Below are 17,957 nucleotides of genomic sequence, written 5' to 3' on the forward strand. Positions count from 1 at the left end.
GAGAGTATTTTAAATTATTTTTTTTTTTCACTTAAATAAACTAATTACACATTCCATATGCAAGAGTTTTGATCATCCATCAATGGATCCGTCCATCTGTTGGTTATATTGAATAAAAGGTAGTAATGGATTTTGGTTAGTTGTATTATTTGCACATTACTTTATTAAGTGATTTTTTGTTGAATAAACCTATAACAATTCATACTGACGAAGGTGCATTCTTTGAATTATATCTCGACAATCATTAAATACTCGTTTGATATTTTCGGTATCTACAGCACATGTAAAATGGGGATAGCAATAATGTTTCCCATCACCACTAGCAGTAGATATACGCTAAAATGCATAAACCAATTAGAATATGGATTAGATATAAAATGAGTTGAATTCATTACCAAAAACTCATCACGTATGAAATACTTAGCCCTTATAACTTCAGGATCGTCTCCAGACTCGATTATTGCATCACCTAAAATACAACGTACTTCACATTAACGAATATACGACCCATACGCAATCACAATGCTTCCTTACTTGGTGTTTGATATTTATTGAACTCGGCAAAATATTCCGAAAGCTTACTTTTACCGGCTTTAATTTTTTCTGCTAACAAATCTTGTTTGTTCAGAAATAGAATTACAGATATTGTACGCAACCATCTGCAGAAATAGATGCGATAAATAAACAGCTGACAATGTCTGGAGATAACCACTAACGTACCTATTGTTCCAAATGCTTTTGAATAATTCCAAGGATTCGCGTAATCGATTTTGTGTTGGATCCTCACGTAAAACCATATTATAGCTAGAACATGCGGTTACGAATATAATTGCAGTAACGTCATTAAAGCATTGTATCCACTTTCGACGTTCGTCCCTTTGGCCTCCCACATCAAACATGCTGCAAAGCAAGTATGTCAATTAAAAATTCATTTCATTTCATATGTATCGATTGTTTAAACATTTTCAACTTACTGAAAATTGACTTTGTCAACTTGAAATCTTGTTTCAAAAATACCAGAAGTTAGTACACGACACCGCAAAATGTCTTGTTCATTAGGTGTATAGTTATGTTGTTTTATTATGCTTACTCGATCCAAAAAGCTGCGTTTCAAAAAACATTATAACATATTAGTTGGAAGACAACATCAAAATGGTATGAATAAAACAATACTCACTACTTTGCACAATCAATTAATTGATATTCATTTGATCTCTCATAAGTCGCCAATACACCCCTATCCTTCCACAATTCTTCTGTGTGCTCGTAAAATTCTGGAGGATAGTTAAAATCAGGACCTGTCATATACAAAAAAAGGGGTTAAAGTAAGCTATTTTTTTTATAATTTAAATGTATTTCGTTGAAACGCTTTACTCACTTGAAGCATAGTCCTGAATGTATTCAACTCTAATGTCATTTTCCTTTTTCTCCAAAGGTATAGGTGGATTGAGTGTGCTCATTGCACCAGTAATAGTCTGCAAAAATAAATAACAAAATAAAACATGGCGTTATAAGCTAAATTTATATTATATAAATGGTCACTAATAAATTAATATTGTACAACTATATATAGTGTAAACGACATCGAAGATAAATTTATTTATGCGCTACAAAGTAAAATTGAAAATTTGCCAAGAACATGACAAGAAAACCCGCCAAGGTGCAAAAGAATATAAGTTATACTTAGTTTAGGTTTAAGTGGCAGTTTGTATCAGACTCACTTAGACGTTTTCGTCTAGTTTCTACCTTTGAACCATCCAGATCGCTTGCGAATGTTCACATCCGTTAAACACAGGGCTGCGGATTCGACCAGAGTCGAGTTTTTGAGGTCGGAGACGGACCATTCAGCCGGAGTCGGAGTTAAGCACGCTTGCCCCGTCTCCGGCTTAGTACTCCGAATCGAGGGCTGGACTCCGCTGCCCTGACTAATCCAAACAAGTTCTCCAAGAAATGAGAACTTTAAGAGGAACTCCTTCTGACTGCCAGTGCGGGACACACATACACAGAAAATGCAAATTTTTGGCCATGAACATTCCATTAAGGAACGCGGGCAAACTTCTCACATATGAATGAGTGCTGTCCTATTCAAGTTTATGCTCAATGATAAGGAGGCGCAGTCTGAACGGCGTGCCGAAAAGCGAAATCTCTTTTGGGGAAAAGTTTTAACATGGCTGTCATACTATTGGGTTGCCCGCAAAGTAATTGCGGACTTTTTAAAAGAAAGTAAATGCATTTTTAATAAAGAATGAACTTTAATCAAATATACTTTTTTTACACTTTTTTTCTAAAGCAAGCTAAAAGTAACAGCTGATAACTGACAGAAGAAAGAATGCAATTACAGAGTCACAAGCTGTTAAAAAAATTTGTCAACGCCGACTATATGAAAAATCCCCAATTACTTTTTGGGGCAACCCAATATTTTTTTTTTTCAAGTGGCATAGTGCCTCGTAAATGTCGCCAGCATTAGTAGGGTAAAACTACAGCAGATGTTCTCGGATTCGAAACGAGGTGCTCAGCGTCATAGGCGAACATTCTAACCTTTGCCCTACGGTGGCCTCCACACAGCAATAGTCTCTTCTTTCTCGACGCCCTTACAGCTTCTGCAGAAGTCGGTACTTGCAATCTTCAGTCTGTCTACATGTTTTACGATCACAACGACTGAAAAGCAGTAGCTGGCAAAATATCGATTTTTGTCTGAATAATGATTGATATCTTTCCCATCGATACTATTGGCAAGGTTAATTTTTTTTGCAAAATTGGAACATTGCGATTGAGGTGTTCAAACCCCCCACTTTGTAACCATCTGGCATTCGTTGCCTTTCGGCCGAAAGGCAAGTCCTGAAGACTTAAGCTTATATGTAGCTAGAGGTACAGATTCCAGTTCCACTGAAATGTGCAAGATAGTTCCTAGTCTCGCAAGCTCATCTGCTCTGGGATAGCACAGTCGCCGGCACTCAGAACAGGTGAATTTTGGATCGCGCTAAGCTCGGCCGCGCCGCATCTTACATACCCTCCAACGTGGATCAAATTTGTCGACATCTTTTCCCGGTATCTCTGTTGTGCTGTTTCAGGCTATAGGTCGATGCTGTTTAAGGCTATAGACCGATTCAGACCATATTTGACACGTATGTTGTACAAAATTTCAGCCAAATCGGATAATAATTGCGCCTTCTAGAGGCTCAAGAAGTCAATATCCCAGATCGGTTTATATGACAGCTATATCAGGTTATGGACCGATTTGAACCATACTTAGTACAAATGTTGGAAGTCATAATAAAACACTTCATGCCAAATTTCAGTCAAATCGGATAGGAATTGCGCCCTCTAAAGGCTCAAGAAGTAAAATAGGGAGATCGGTTTATATGTGTGCTGTATCAGGCTATAGACCGATTCGGACCGCATTTCACACGTACTCTGTAGGTTATGGGAGAAGCCGTTGTTCAAAATTTCAGCCAAATTGGATTGCGTGCTTTCGACAGACAGACGGACGGACGGACTTGGCTAAATCGACTTAAAATGTCATGTGGATCAAGAATATGTATACTTTATGGGGTCTTAGACGAATATTTCGAGGAGTTACAAACAGAATGACGAGGGTATAAAAATGATATTTGAATACTTTTTAAATGATATGTATACAAATTTGAACTGATTAACATGAAATTTGCCACATATCTCGTTTTTATCGATAACAGTGTGGTACATATGATATATGGCAGCCTAAGTTAAATTTCGCCAACTTTGAAGTTGGGCGATCACAAGAAGTGTATACCCAGAGACACAGACGCTGGCAGAACTATTGCAAATCTTCTGGACTTTAAGTCCAGTATGCGTCTCTTTGGCGTTAAAGGCATATATTGGGTTGCCCAAAAAGTAATTGCGGATTTTTCATATAGTCGGCGTTGACAAATTGTTTCACAGCTTGTGACTCTATAATTGCATTCTTTCTTCTGTCAGTTATCAGCTGTAACTTTTAGCTTGCTTTAGAAAAAAAGTGTAAAAAAAGTATATTTGATTAAAGTTCATTCTAAGTTTTGTTAAAAATGCATTTACTTTCTTTTAAAAAATCCGCAATTACTTTTTGGGCAACCCAATACATATGTGGGACGTGGAGCAGCCTATGAAACCTAATGAAAAGTAGGATAGGTGAGTAAGTTTCGGAGCAAACATTTTGCACGTCAAGTAATATAAAAAAAACATGTTTAGCACTAAGAAAATGTTTCCACATATTATGAAATAAGAAAAATTTTTTTTTGAAATTTTCCTTACAGCCATTATTATTATTTGTTTTCATTTTGCTTAAACACAATTATCGCCATCTATTGACAAAAGTTGCCATTAGTTCAGTACACAGCTCTATTGAAATTTTCGTTTTCTTAAGAAATGCATTGACATATGCTAAGCGAAATTTTCGATTCCCTTTGTGTCACAGGCTTACATTATAAGTATCAGAAATTATTATGGATTTTATAGAAAGAAAACTAATCCTTGATCATTACAGAAATACAGTATTTTTGCAAACTGGTGTCTATACACATAATTAAAAGGCATACAAACTCAACATATTCATTCGATTAAAGTTAAAAAAGATAAAGTTATGCCGGATTTTTCTATCGAGATAGCTCCATCAATTCTCTATAGGATTTATGTCTGGACTTTCGGCTGGTGTATCCATAACATGCGGACAATTATATATCAAGCATGACCTTATGTTTCAGATCATAATCATGATACAAAAAAAATCTTCACCAAGAAGAAGCTTCTTTTTACATAATAGCAAACTTTCTTTCAAAATGTTAAGGATTAAGTCTGATTTATAATCCAAATGCAAGTTTGGCCATGAACACTCCATTAACGGGACAGTGGTAAAATTCTCACATATTAATGAGTGCTGCTTGATTCAAGTTTTATCTCAATGATTAGTGGTGCCGTTGGACATTGAAAATGTGCAAACACAACAGATGGTAACGGCATACTCCTCTCAACTGACCCAACTGCTTGATTAAAGCACTCCTTGTCCCGATGATAAAACGGCACAGTGGCAAACCATTGCCCACTCCATGGAAAATGCCGCAAAATCTGTACTTGGGTACAAGAAGTCTCCCCAAAAAAAACCCATGGTGCAACCTAGAGTGCCGAAATAGTGTGCTAAGGATATGGAAGGAACATTTTACCCAGCTGCTAGTGTCCGACGATGGCGGCGAAAAGAATACAGCAGAACCAATCCCTGATGATGGTATAGAATGTTTACCTCTCTACACAGAATGAGATCCATGTAGACCCGACTGAATAACAACAAGGCAGCAGGAGCCGACGGGATACCCGATGAACTATTTAATACCGGAGGCGACACGCTGATAAGGCGTATACATCAGCTTGTCTGCGCGATCTGGCTAGAAGTATGCATACCCGATGATTGGAACCTCAGCATACTATGTCCCGTACACATGAAAGGAGAATGTGCAACATACAGAGGAATAAGTCTCATTCTCTCTCATACAAGATACTCTCGAGCGCACTGTGTGAAAGATTAAAATATAAATTCAATGAGATAATTGAACCCTATCAATGCGGCTTCAGACCTAGTAAATCCACCATAGACCAGATATTCAATCTGAGCCAATTCCTGGAAAAAACCCGAGAAGGACAAATCAACACCTACAATCTCCTTGATAACTACAAAGCCGCTATCGATAGTCCTATATGTTCAGAGGTATTTCAAGCCATGTCTGAGTTTGGTATCCCTGCAAAATTACTAAGACTCAGCAGGATGACACTTATGATCTCTTTAATATCCTGCTGGAGAAGATTATACGAGATGCAGATGTGAATAAATAAAGCTTGCTTGACATGCTATTCGTCTATGCCGACGACATCGACATCATAGGTCGGTCACCGGAAGTAGTAACTGCAGCCGTTGAAAGAATCGAAACAGAATCAATGAAAATGGGTCTGGCAGAAAATGGACGTAAGACGAAATGGATGGTATTAACTTCCAAAACGCTTTGTACACCCGATCAGATAAAGGAAATGGAGAAAGTTGGGAACCACAACTTTGAGATAATCAGCTTCTTTTTCTACCTAGGCACCGCCGTAACCGAAAAGATTGACACCAGTTTTAAAATAAAGCGAAAAATAATACTGGCAAACAGATCCTACTTTGGATTAAGTAGACAGTTTAAAAACAAGGCCACCTCTCGACAAACGAAGATTATACTATACAAGACACTGACACTATACAATGGGAGCCGGTTGTACGTACCGGATTGACCCTGATGGAGTTCTTTATGGGCAAGGGATGCGGCCTCAGTGTATAACACACTGCTACAACAACAACACTGCTACTACCCGTGTTGTTATATGGTTCCGATGCATGGGTACTTGTGAAAGCAGACAAGTCAGTGCTTGGACTGTTTGGGAGAAAGATTCTTCTTAAAATATACGGTCCATTTTATGATAATGGAGAATATCGGCGTCGTATGAATCACGAGCTGTAATACGACGATAGCATAGTAACACGTATCAAAATACAAAGGTTGCGTTGGCTAGGTCATGTTATCAGAATGGTTGAAGAAGTTCCAGCAAAAAAAGTCTTGAAGGCAATCACTATGGTAAACGAAAACCGGGACGACCAAAAACCCGATGTTCGACTAATGGGACAAATGTTTTGTCAAAGTAAAGTAAAGTAATTCGTAGTACCGTCATTTGAATGGAATAACCAAGTCCAGAGACAGAAAATGAACTCCATAATAATATTGACCCACCACCAACCACGGTGGTTGGTCAATAACTGTAGGCTTCATATTGTTGGCAAGGATTTTTAGCGATTTTCCTAAAATTCGATATTTAAAGTGTAGATTTGCATCATTGAACACCTTTTTTTTGTAATAGTGGTACTATTCCAATGAATACAATGACATCTGGGGCTAGTGACTTCAACAAGGAGTGCATGGGGAGCAGTCTGGTCCGCTACTGCCGAGATAGAGCTTTATCTTTACATAACAAAGATAGTTTTGTGATTTTCCTTCCAGGTACAATATTACGAAATAAATCAGACATACAGTAGGCCACCGTAGCGCAAAGGTTGAACGCCTGGGTTCAAATCCTGGCGAGACCATCAGACAAAATTTTCAGTGCTGGTTTTCCCTCGTAATGCTGGCAAAATTTTTGAGGTACTATGCCATGTAAAACTTCTTTCCACAGAGGTGGCGCACTGCGACACGCCGTTCGGACTCCTCTAAAGTTGAATCAGACTGCACTCATTGATATGTGAGAAGTTTGCCCCTGTTCCTTAGTGAAATGTTCATGAGCAAAATTTGCATTTGTAGAAGCTTTTAATTCCGATTTGGCTGAAATTTGGCACAAGGACTTCTGTTATGAGTTACAACATATATACCAAGTATGGTCCGAGTCGGTCCATAAATTGATATAGCCCCCATGTAAACTGATCCCCGGATTTGGGCCACTATAAGCCACAATCAATATCTGATTTGATTGATGACAAAATAATTCAAATACAAACTGAGTTAACAATGGTAAATTTTTATCGGAATCCATGGCTAAATTTAGCACGGTTTTACTTGTTGATACTATCCGCATCAAAATATAACCATAAAAAACAATAGAAAGTATGCTTTCCTTTACTCGATTTTAAGACAAGTCACGATCAGTGTTGCCACTCCACATATCAAGCGGGTCTAGACAATATTCATGCAGACACGGTAGCAGAGGCAGTGAACATCGACAGGGTGAATGTGGTCCTTGGAGAACGACCGCCTCCTATTGCACTTGAAATAATGGAGTGAATCATATTAAAGCCGTCGACAACAGTTTAGAATTTTAATAAAGCTATCTCACGATTTATTGTCTTGGCCCCATAAATTGGAGATTTACCACCCCATTTCGCTAAAATTTTCATTGGATCCCTGACCATACCGAATATGCACCAAATCGATCCGTATTTGTATTTATACTTATTGTTTTTTTACCTAAAATTTAGGAAATTTGGAACAGTGAATTGTGTTTTACCCTTGACACCCAAACCAATTACAGTAAATGTCGGATCATACCTCTCCTCCTTGAGGCTACCGTAGCGCAGAGGTAAGCATGTCCGCCTGCGGCGCTGGAACTTCTGGATTCGAATCTTGGCGAGAACATCAGAAAAATGTTCAGGAGTTATCCCCTCCTAAAGCTTTTGTGGGCTACTATGCCACATAAAAACTTCTTTTCAAAGAGTCGGAGACGCACTGCGGTACACCGTTCGAACTCGGCTATAAAAGGGAAACTCCTTATCATTGAGCTTAAACTTGAATCGGATAGTACTCATGGATATGTGAGAAGTTTGTCCCTGTTCCTTAATGGAATGTTCATGGGCAAATTTACATGCAACTCCTCATATATCCGTCCAAACTGTATTAGACCCTTCAAAATCCGTGTCGAGTATGATCCAGATTGAAGGGTGTTTGAATGTAGCTGTCATATGGACTCGTCACTCGATGTAACATTTTGAACTTATACGGGTTCATTGAGTTCAGCATACAAACCTACCAAGAGAAAAAACCTTCCAATTTTGGTAGAAACCTACCAAAAACGCTAAGACTGGTCACGATCGAACGTTTGTGAGTTAAACAATTTATTTGACCATCAAATACAGTAGTAATCGCTGGTCTAGGTATAGCATAGCATTACTATGTGTTGGTGTTACAAAAGTCACACATCATATAATTTGGCTAAGGCAGTCCTTTTTATTAGAAATTCCATCGATAGCCATCATCCACAATCCTGTGGTGTCCCTCTGCTCACAATTATAAGGTATAACTTCCTAGTCAAATTTCTACTAAAATTTGCAATAATAGTAGATTAGGTTAGTTAGAGAGGCAACCTATTTTGTAAACAGGCATTCTTAATATTAGAAACTATATTATATCTGAAGACCCTTTTCAGAACCGAGTTTAAAGGTCTTACTGCTACCACAATCTAGCCCCATCCCAATCAGTGCAAGGTTGTAAGTATGTAACAGTGAACAACAATTCTTTAGGTATGTTGAATCATCCAAGAACGCTTAACTAGTACACAGCACAATTTTGTGAATTGCAATTGAAAAAAACCGAAAAGGTAACACACTGTACCCTATGAAAAAGTGTACGCTTTTTGTATTTCTAGTTTGCAGTGGCTTTTTCTCGCCAGGAGCATTGTCATAAATTTCCTCACAAACATTCCATTAAAGTGTAGGACTTTACTCATATCAATGAGTAAAGTCCGATTAAAGTTTAAACCCAAAGATCAGGGACCACTTAACGATACCTCTTCGGAAAACTTCTTAAATGGCTGGATACATTACTAATGAGATTTAAACCACTGCTGAACATTTTTCTGAGATTATTGAACTACGCGTTCTGGCGCGTCAAAAAAATCAACATCTGGACGATCAACACGAAAATATTTGATGGTGATTCTCTATTATATGATCCCTATTTGTGATCTTCTTGGATTTTACTTATTTCAAAAATATTACTAATGCTAAGCCACGATTCGTTCGTTAAATTTGTACACCTATTTACAAAGTTTTCAAAAAATCAATGCTAGGCCTTTTTACTCCTTTTCGCACAAAACTTGACCATTTTTTATAGTTTTTGTACCACCTTTGCAGGTAAATTGTTTGAGTCATTGGTTAGGACTCCTATCAGCCGTCCGAAGTCATGCTTCTTCATCTACAGGATAAGCGTTGTCTTGTTTCGCGAAATACTAGGCTACAGGACATTCTTCAATGTGCAGGCCACAGTACCAACCAGTGCCTCATTCGTGAGGTAATCGTAGAAAGCGTACACTTACCAAAAAGCAAAGCGATGGTTAACTGATTCCACAACTTATCAGTGATCTATTCCAGGCTACCTCGTCCTGGCTCCGCCTTGTTCCCCGCCACAAGTTGGTGGCGGGGAACAAGTCTTGAACTCTAACCAGTCTTGAACTCACCTGGTACGAATCAGAAATCTCCAGGTCCGCCTGACTGTCCAGGTATAACCACGTCTTCTGTGCCTTCAGGACCAGAGAATTCGTGTATTTAATAGTACTCCTTTTCAGTTTGAGCGCCTTTTTGGAGGCCCATTTATGCTTACTGTTTACAACATGTGTAGAACTGATTAGAACTTTACATTTTTGTAACATCCATTAAAATCCAGATGAAAATTCGATACGTAGCCCCGGCTGCTGTAGGAAAAGTGAATGAATGCCAATTCAAGTTGAGCTCAATGAAAAAAAAAACTTTTTTTTTTCAAAAACTCAGTCCGAATACTACAACACACCGCAGATCGAAACTTTTTATAGAGTAGTTTTATATAGCTTAACTACTCACAATATGACCATTATTAGTGAGCAGATTTAAACCAAATTTTTTTTAGTTTGATCGACTACCTCCGACCCAAGCCGATTAAGGGAATGTAAAATGTATTGTTTCAAATTATTCTAAAATATACGTTATAAATAAAAAAAAATACATACCAATATTGCATCACGTATATTCTTTTTAATGTCATCAATTTTCTGTTTTTTCTCTTGCTCTGAAAATCCATCCACATGCAATATACGCATCTGCTTGACAATAGTTGATTTACCGGATTCACCAGCTCCTAGCAATAGAAGCCTATGGGTTGCTCTATAGAGCTGTTTGTCCTTTTGAAGTTGCTTGGAAATGGCATCACTGCGACGCTTTTGGCTTCTTGTATCTTCAGAATTTATATCCGATTGTTTCGAACTGGGTGAACCAAAGCAGCCCATTGCAGACCAAGGAATCCACCAACACGCTTCCCGTCCTTCTTGTGTGCCGTCGGGAGACTCAGCGCCCCCGTTTTCTTCGTTTTGAGCCAGTCTAAATAAGCTCTGACTTAGATTGTTTTCTCAAATATTGCTTTTAATAAGCCAGCGTGGAAATGTTGTGTGTTTCTCTTATAACATTCAAAACTTTGTTGTATAATTATATAGGCATATAATTGTATATATAAGATGGGAAGTTGTATTATATTATTTGTAGTTTTCTTCTTCTCTCGTTTTCTCCGCCTTTTGGTATGTCTTTCAAGAGCTTTAGGTACAGATGATTAGATTTGTGCAATTGAATTTGTGCTATGTTATAATATCTGAAAAAAAGCAAACAAAAACGATATGAATTTTTTTGGAAATGTAGTATTTTTGTGATATTTGTATCAAAATAATGAATCGAGTGACTCCTTAAGACCGAATTTATGGATCCATTTTTGTGGATTGCTACAAAACAAGTTTATATAAACATCTTATTTCAGCGTGAATTCCTGGTTTCTTTTACGAAAAAAATCAATAAGATTAGCTTGTATAATATAGACCTTAATTCAATTTAATTTATGATTTATCATTTTTAAATTACGTTTTATAGAAGTTTATTAATTTTATAACTTCTACTATAGAATGAAAGCATACTAACTTCTTGTTCCGTTAGTAACATCTCGAAATAAGACCCTATAAAGAATAAATATTCTTGATCGACATTACATTGTACCTCTATGTAGGTGTGTTCACCGTACCGCACGCTCGAAATTTTCTGTGAATACTTCTTATTAACGTTGGTCGTTTGTGGTTTAAATGCGATTTTTTAAATACAACTCCCATGCAAGGTTTAGTTACGCGAATGGTTCTATTTCTACATTGATCCAGGGTTTCATATGAATCACGATACGTATAAGTTAGGTTGAAAAGAGGGTATAGATATTTATCCCCCATGCAACTATGGATATACACCTAAGCCTTGTTGTGCGCTCTAAAAACTAAAAGGTAACCTCGAAAGAGATTTTTGAAAATTATTTATCATACCACTCCCCTAAGTTGGTTCATTTATGGTATCGTGTCCCCACCTAAGTACCAGTCTCTGTTAGCCGGGCAATGACATAGGAAATGCTCAAGTCTCATCATCTTTCCCACATGCCCTACACATGCTATCACTTGCCGCACCGATTTTGCATAAGTGAGCTTGTTGTCCTATGTGTCCCGTTATGACACAAAATTGTGTTCTCGCCAGAAGTCGAATCCAGACGTTCAGCATCATAGGCGGACATGCTGACCTCTGCATGTCCGTCCGAACGGCGTGCCGCAGTGCGACACCTATTTCTGGAGAAGTTTTTACATGGCACTTTTCAAATGGTATAGTTCATCACAAATGTCGCCAGCTTTAGGTGGGAATAAACACCGCTGAAAATTTGTCTGATGTTCTCGCCGAATCGAATCCAGCCGTTCAGCATCATAGGCGGACGTCCTGACCTCTGCGCTACGATGGCCCAAATAACTTTTTAAGTCGAGATTACAGAAATATATGTTTTGTTGGATTAATTTAAAGTATAGACCATATACAAGATATTTTCCATTTACTATTTGTGTCATTTGATTTGCAGAAATTGTGAAATTTATAGTTCTCACCAAATCCGCAGGTGTGTCGCTATAAATGTAACTAAATGTGAAAAACACTGCTACAAGAACAACAAAATTGTACCTATCACAGTGTACTAGAAACTTAAGTTATTGTATAGTGGCAATCTGCAATCAGGCTGAATTTACAACGAACTAGATTCCCTTAATGAACCTTTCGTCTTTGCATAATGGGACAATCTAAATCGATTAATGCTCCAAGGACTACATTCTATTGCAAATTGCTCCTTTTCGCTGTTGGGAGGATTTTCTTGTGCTAAATTACCATTTATCTAGTTCAATATTTTCACTTTTTCGTATTTTTATAGAAATTATTAACTGATTTCTTATACCTATATATATATAAATCTCGATTGACATTGTGATGCTGTAACAGGTTGCTATTTGTTACACTTAGTGTGTCTTCTTCAATTCATTATTCCCTTGACCATATAAGTCCTGTGTGTTGGTGTGTGTGTGCGTTTGCATTATCATAAATAAAGAATGCTCATAAAAAGATAATATTTTCGATATTATTGGGCGGCCATAGTGGTGACTTATTCGCCGAATCTGACTAACAAAAATAGAAAACATTAGGGAACATACATCCATTCAATCCATTCAATCGTCCATAGACGACCGCCCATACATACATAAATACTATATAAGATATGTATACATACATATGGACGTATATGTAGGACCCAATAAACATAATAACGGGGAACCAAACGACCGACCAACCCATGGTAGCTCAATTCGCACCATATTATGAAAAATTCACGCTGTATGTTGTCGCATAGCTAAACGAGGCTGTATGTCATACACTTTTTCGATCCAACTTTATATACTACTACTGTTCTTGTGCATCAAATTTAACAAACTTTGTTGCTCATCAATTAGAAGAAAAAAAAACTCAAATACTTGTAGACACTTCTTTTGCTTAGCTCGTAACAGAGAGCACCTCACCCGCACCACCCCCTCTCTGCAAATTGTTGCCTTGTAGATATTTAATCCCACAAATCCAACAATGGGCAGGTAACTTTGGGAGTCAGCATTCTCCGAGTGAATTTTTTTCCTTTTCCAAATTCTGTCGATGATTATTATGGTGTATGGATGGACAGCTTCATTATTAATTCCATAAAGAGTGTGTGGAATGGAAAAATAAAATTTGTGAATACGCGAATACTGATCTCTCTGCCTACGCGCCTGTGTTTTGTATTTATACTAAATACATACACTCTATACACTGTCATATTCGAGGGGTGTAAAAATTTGCGTATGGCTGATTTTTCGGATGTATCGTTAACCAATTCTGCTAACAGCAGCTTCCTGGTGTCTCTGTTTTTTTATGTACAACCAAACCATTTGATGGAATTTGGAAAATGTTAAAAAACGTCGTACCACAAAACACACAAAATAGACACAACTTGTGATGTCTTTTTTCTTCATTTAAATATATATATATATATATATATGCATGTATACATATAGATATACATATATATGTATGTTGTTAATTTTTTCTAAATGCGTACGAGGGATTGATTCGTTAATTTAGCGCATTTCATTCTAATTCTTTTATTTCATTTCACTTTTTCTCTAACCTCTTCACTTTTCTTTTCTTTTGATAAACATTTATCTTTATGAGAGCAGAGACAGGAGCGAGTAGAATTATTGAATGGATGGAGTTGACACCAGCATAGCTTTTTTGATTGCAAATTGCAGATAGACCGCCATTAGATGTTTCTTTCGGTAAGTTTGTTTTTCTATGAGAAAATAATAAAAATTCTATAGGATTTTATGGCGATGATTTTACTCACTTCTTTCTATTTCCTATGTATTCACTGCAAAGTGAGAAAATAATAACCATCTGCTTCCAAGGGTGAGTACTTTACGTGAATACTTTACGTTACGTATTCGTTTATTATGATTTTTTTCTTAAAAAGTGCACGCTTACGTGAATACTTTACGTTACGCAATCGTTTATGTGAATACGTTACGTATTCGTTTGAGTGTGTCACGAAATAAATAAATTTGTCGATCGATTGTATTGTAATATTTATCGTCAATAGTAACAACAAATTCAATTCAAAACAAACAAAATAAAGTGAACAAAAGTACAATTAAAAAGTGATAAAAAAAAGTTATTTGATTTTAAAGGTATTGTATTATTTGCCGTGCAACAAGCAATGAAATCACTTTCCTGTTTCTTTTACAACGCTTGGTCAATAGGCAATTAATATATATGCACAATCGAAAATTGCCGCCAACTACGTTGATTTGCAATTTACATTCCGGTTGGAACCCCAACATTATTATTAATACACACCATTTGGTGTGTATTAATAATGGCAGCCCATGAGTACACTATCTGTCACAATCAGTGATAGTAAAACTCTGATTTTGTGTATGTTACTAGTTCGCGCAATTTTTCGTTGTTTGTGTGTGTTATGGTTCTTAACTATAATACACACACACAACCAAAACTCGTTGACACATAGTGCAGTTGGGGGAAAAAAATTGTACTCAGCTGTTTACGGTACACTACCTGGTAATTATCGTGTGCCAAAGTTATTCACAATAAGGTAAAACAATACCCTAAGGGGTCTGCCCACTGTCGGAATCGCGCACACAACACTGACGCATTTATATGAAGGTGGCGATCCTCATCCCGATCGCCGCGGGAAAATGGTAGCCATTGGTTATTTAAAGGCCCCAATAATTCGCCTTGTCGTATTGAGCATTATTGGCACTCAGTATTTAATCAAGAGCCGGTGACACCCGGTCTCTCACTGAGACTCTCTATTCGATACTGCTAATTGTCTGCGACTGCAATTGCAGCTAATCCGTATGGAGCATTCCATTATCGGCGACCTGTGGTCGCGCCCGGAGCTCCCAGCTAAACTTCTCGTGATAACAAAGAACACCACATAGATTGGAGCTCAAAGTTCCAGCCTATGTGAATGCTCATAATTATCGCGTGCCGGAACGCCACCTCTTATTATGTATCACACGATGTGTACAACTTTCAGAGTGGCCATTTTTGAATATACATGTCACAATGCATACGTGTGATAGCATCTTAATCAAATTCCTTTGTCACTCAACATGGCGAAACAACAAAAAGTGGTCTCATGTATAAAACAACCACAAATCGTACAATCCGCCATCAAGCTGATCGAAGTTTTGCTAACACACACAAATAAAATTGTGTGCCTGTTCGTATACGTGTGCGTACATGAGCAAGAGAGAGAAGATAACAAAAAACAGAATTCAAACAAAAATCTGTCATCTTTATACCGTCAAGCCTGGCCGGCTGTTAACAGCGGTTCGCGTGAGACCACCTTTTTAAATCCTTCTTGAAATGAACCGAAGAATAACAAAATCTGGTAACTCGTTGAGAGAATATGACAGATCCACTGAAGAGTAATTGGTATTTTGACAGCTACACTGAACAGTAACTGGCGTGTTGAAGATTTTCTTTCTTTTCCTTTTCCGAGTTCAATATGACGGTGCGTGTTATTCTTTTATTTATTGAATACTTCTAAAAATGCATAATTTTATAAATGTGAATTTATTCTTGTATTTATATAGGCCGCTACTAAAGAAAGTGGAAAGAAGATCAAGAGAGATCCCGCCAAGAACCCCATGCGGGATTTGCACATCAGAAAGTTGTGCTTAAATATTTGTGTTGGTGAATCTGGTGATAGATTGACCCGTGCCGCAAAGGTAATAATTAGTGAAAGTAAATTGATTGTTGTTTATTAATAAAATAAAATTTTAGGTGCTTGAACAATTGACTGGCCAGCAACCAGTTTTCTCCAAGGCTCGTTATACCGTGCGTTCATTCGGTATTCGTCGTAATGAAAAGATTGCCGTGCACTGCACAGTTCGCGGTGCAAAAGCTGAAGAAATCTTAGAAAAGGGTCTTAAAGTTCGTGAATACGAGTTGAGACGTGAGAACTTCTCTGCAACCGGAAACTTTGGTTTCGGTATTCAAGAACACATCGATTTGGGCATCAAATACGATCCATCAATCGGTATTTACGGTTTGGATTTCTACGTTGTCCTCGGCCGCCCAGGTAAATATTGATGCATCAAAGGCAGATTCCAAAAACATTGCACTTAATTAGGTGCTTTTAATGCATTGCACATTTTTGTGGAATTTTAAATTTGAAAGCGCTCAGTCAATGTGCAAATATTAAAGAAAAGGTGCTTAATGTGTTAAATGAAATTATGTTTGAAACACACGGTACTTATTCCACAACAGAAAATAGATAAAAGTCTCAGTGCTCGCTTTGTTTCAGTTTCATTCTACATTGATCTTCTCTTTTACTCATTTTAGGATACAACGTTGCCCACAGAAAACGCAAATCTGGCACAGTTGGTTTTCCCCATCGTTTGACAAAAGAAGATGCCATGAAATGGTTCCAACAGAAATACGATGGTATCATTCTTAACAGCAAGAAATAAGTGACATATTCTTAGCCGTAAATTAGTTTGTATTGCACACAACACCTCGTAATATAAACAATGGAAATAAAATTTTACAAAAAATCGTACCTGATTGTATGTGTTCACCCTTTCTCTAAATAATTTTTAAACATTCTCCACAAATTGAATGCCGATATGACAAAAATACTCAAATAGTTATAAATACTCTAAAGTTGTACATAGCTGCTTGGGTTTACTTGCGTCGAAAGGTTGTATAGTATTTACTTTGTTTACGTGATAACGAATTATGCTTGAAAGAAAAATGAAAATTGGAACCATAAACAAGCCCATAAGAATGAAATTAGTCTTCCATCAATGACGTGAATATTGTATTATCATTAAACACTATTGAAAAATATTTTAAGATTTCTCAATAATTCGGTCTTCTGGATCCACTACGCTTGTGTGACATTAGTCCTGTGTATTACAACAGTTTTTTTGATACTGTAGTGGCAGACCAAAGCCACAAAACCGCATTAATAAACCGAGCATTATACCAACTCGGCTGTCTGAACGGCCAAGTACATTAAAATGTGATCGTACTGTAAATACGCTAAATCAAATATGTAAAACAAACATTCTATTAAAAAACAACATGGAGACTTATCGTATTTATCCTCTTCAGATTTAGAAACAGCAGAAAGACTTCTTTTCAGCAGTCATACTTTAGTTTAAGCCCTTCACCGATTTATTTTTATAACCAATTTTGAATGGACCACCAATTAGCGAACCCTCTGTAAAAAAAAATTATATTACCCTCACAGTTGTTGATGTTGTTATAGCCACGATCGCTGTAAATATACAGAGTTTTGTTTTTTTGTATATTCTGACCCCGTCCAGCTACAGTTCCCCTCTAAAGGAGCAATCCTTAGTGATTCTGGAGTTATATTCAAAATTCCCCGTGCTTGTAAATAGATAATTGATGTTGTTTTAGCCACATACTTGCATGTGGGGAGCAATCCTTGGTAAGCTTCCTTTTGTGGAGCAAGGCCGCTCTGGTACATGCACCCGATCGCTGGGGAAACGCTATAGATGAT

At 37.3% G+C, this 17,957-nt stretch overlaps 2 protein-coding genes across 4 annotated transcripts; one reads left to right on the forward strand and one right to left on the reverse strand.

The window, feature by feature from the left end:
• Positions 1-126: 126 nt before the first annotated feature.
• LOC106094879 (guanine nucleotide-binding protein G(s) subunit alpha) lies at positions 127-14,334 on the reverse strand. Of its 3 annotated transcripts, none has more exons than XM_013262125.2 (9): positions 14,247-14,334; positions 10,498-11,129; positions 1,379-1,475; positions 1,178-1,298; positions 975-1,103; positions 721-900; positions 535-659; positions 396-469; positions 127-336 (listed from the first exon to the last, which is right to left on the reverse strand). In XM_013262125.2, exons 2-9 carry the CDS (start codon positions 10,771-10,773, stop codon positions 190-192), a joined length of 1,149 nt encoding a protein of 382 aa, XP_013117579.1. In that variant the 5' UTR covers positions 10,774-11,129; positions 14,247-14,334; the 3' UTR covers positions 127-189. The 3 variants fall into 3 exon arrangements, with proteins under 3 accessions (XP_013117579.1, XP_013117571.1, XP_013117587.1); XM_013262117.2 differs by lacking the exon at positions 14,247-14,334 and adding an exon at positions 14,031-14,225; XM_013262133.2 differs by lacking the exon at positions 14,247-14,334 and adding an exon at positions 13,393-13,598.
• Positions 14,335-15,914: 1,580 nt separating this feature from the next.
• On the forward strand, positions 15,915-16,988 carry LOC106094924 (large ribosomal subunit protein uL5). Its single transcript, XM_013262169.2, has 4 exons — positions 15,915-15,938; positions 16,021-16,155; positions 16,211-16,508; positions 16,772-16,988. Exons 1-4 carry the CDS (start codon positions 15,933-15,935, stop codon positions 16,897-16,899), a joined length of 567 nt encoding a protein of 188 aa, XP_013117623.1. The 5' UTR covers positions 15,915-15,932; the 3' UTR covers positions 16,900-16,988.
• The last annotated feature ends 969 nt before the right edge of the window (positions 16,989-17,957 follow it).

The sequence above is a fragment of the Stomoxys calcitrans genome, chromosome 5 (assembly GCF_963082655.1).
Source record: "Stomoxys calcitrans chromosome 5, idStoCalc2.1, whole genome shotgun sequence".
NCBI classification, from domain to species: domain Eukaryota; kingdom Metazoa; phylum Arthropoda; class Insecta; order Diptera; family Muscidae; genus Stomoxys; species Stomoxys calcitrans.

What these genes read in the sequence shown, in the direction of transcription:
- LOC106094879 (XM_013262125.2), bottom strand. Translation starts at nt 10,773, where the DNA reads ATGGGCTGCTTTGGTTCACCCAGTTCGAAACAATCGGATATAAATTCT. An exon ending in CATTCAGGACTATGCTTCAA is followed by an intron (nt 1,299 to 1,378) that starts GTGAGTAAAGCG and finishes TGTATATGACAG; the next exon opens with GTCCTGATTTTAACTATCCT. An exon ending in CAATAAATATCAAACACCAA is followed by an intron (nt 470 to 534) that starts GTAAGGAAGCAT and finishes GTTGTATTTTAG; the next exon opens with GTGATGCAATAATCGAGTCT.
- LOC106094924 (XM_013262169.2), top strand. An exon ending in GATTGACCCGTGCCGCAAAG is followed by an intron (nt 16,156 to 16,210) that starts GTAATAATTAGT and finishes ATAAAATTTTAG; the next exon opens with GTGCTTGAACAATTGACTGG. An exon ending in CGTTGTCCTCGGCCGCCCAG is followed by an intron (nt 16,509 to 16,771) that starts GTAAATATTGAT and finishes TACTCATTTTAG; the next exon opens with GATACAACGTTGCCCACAGA.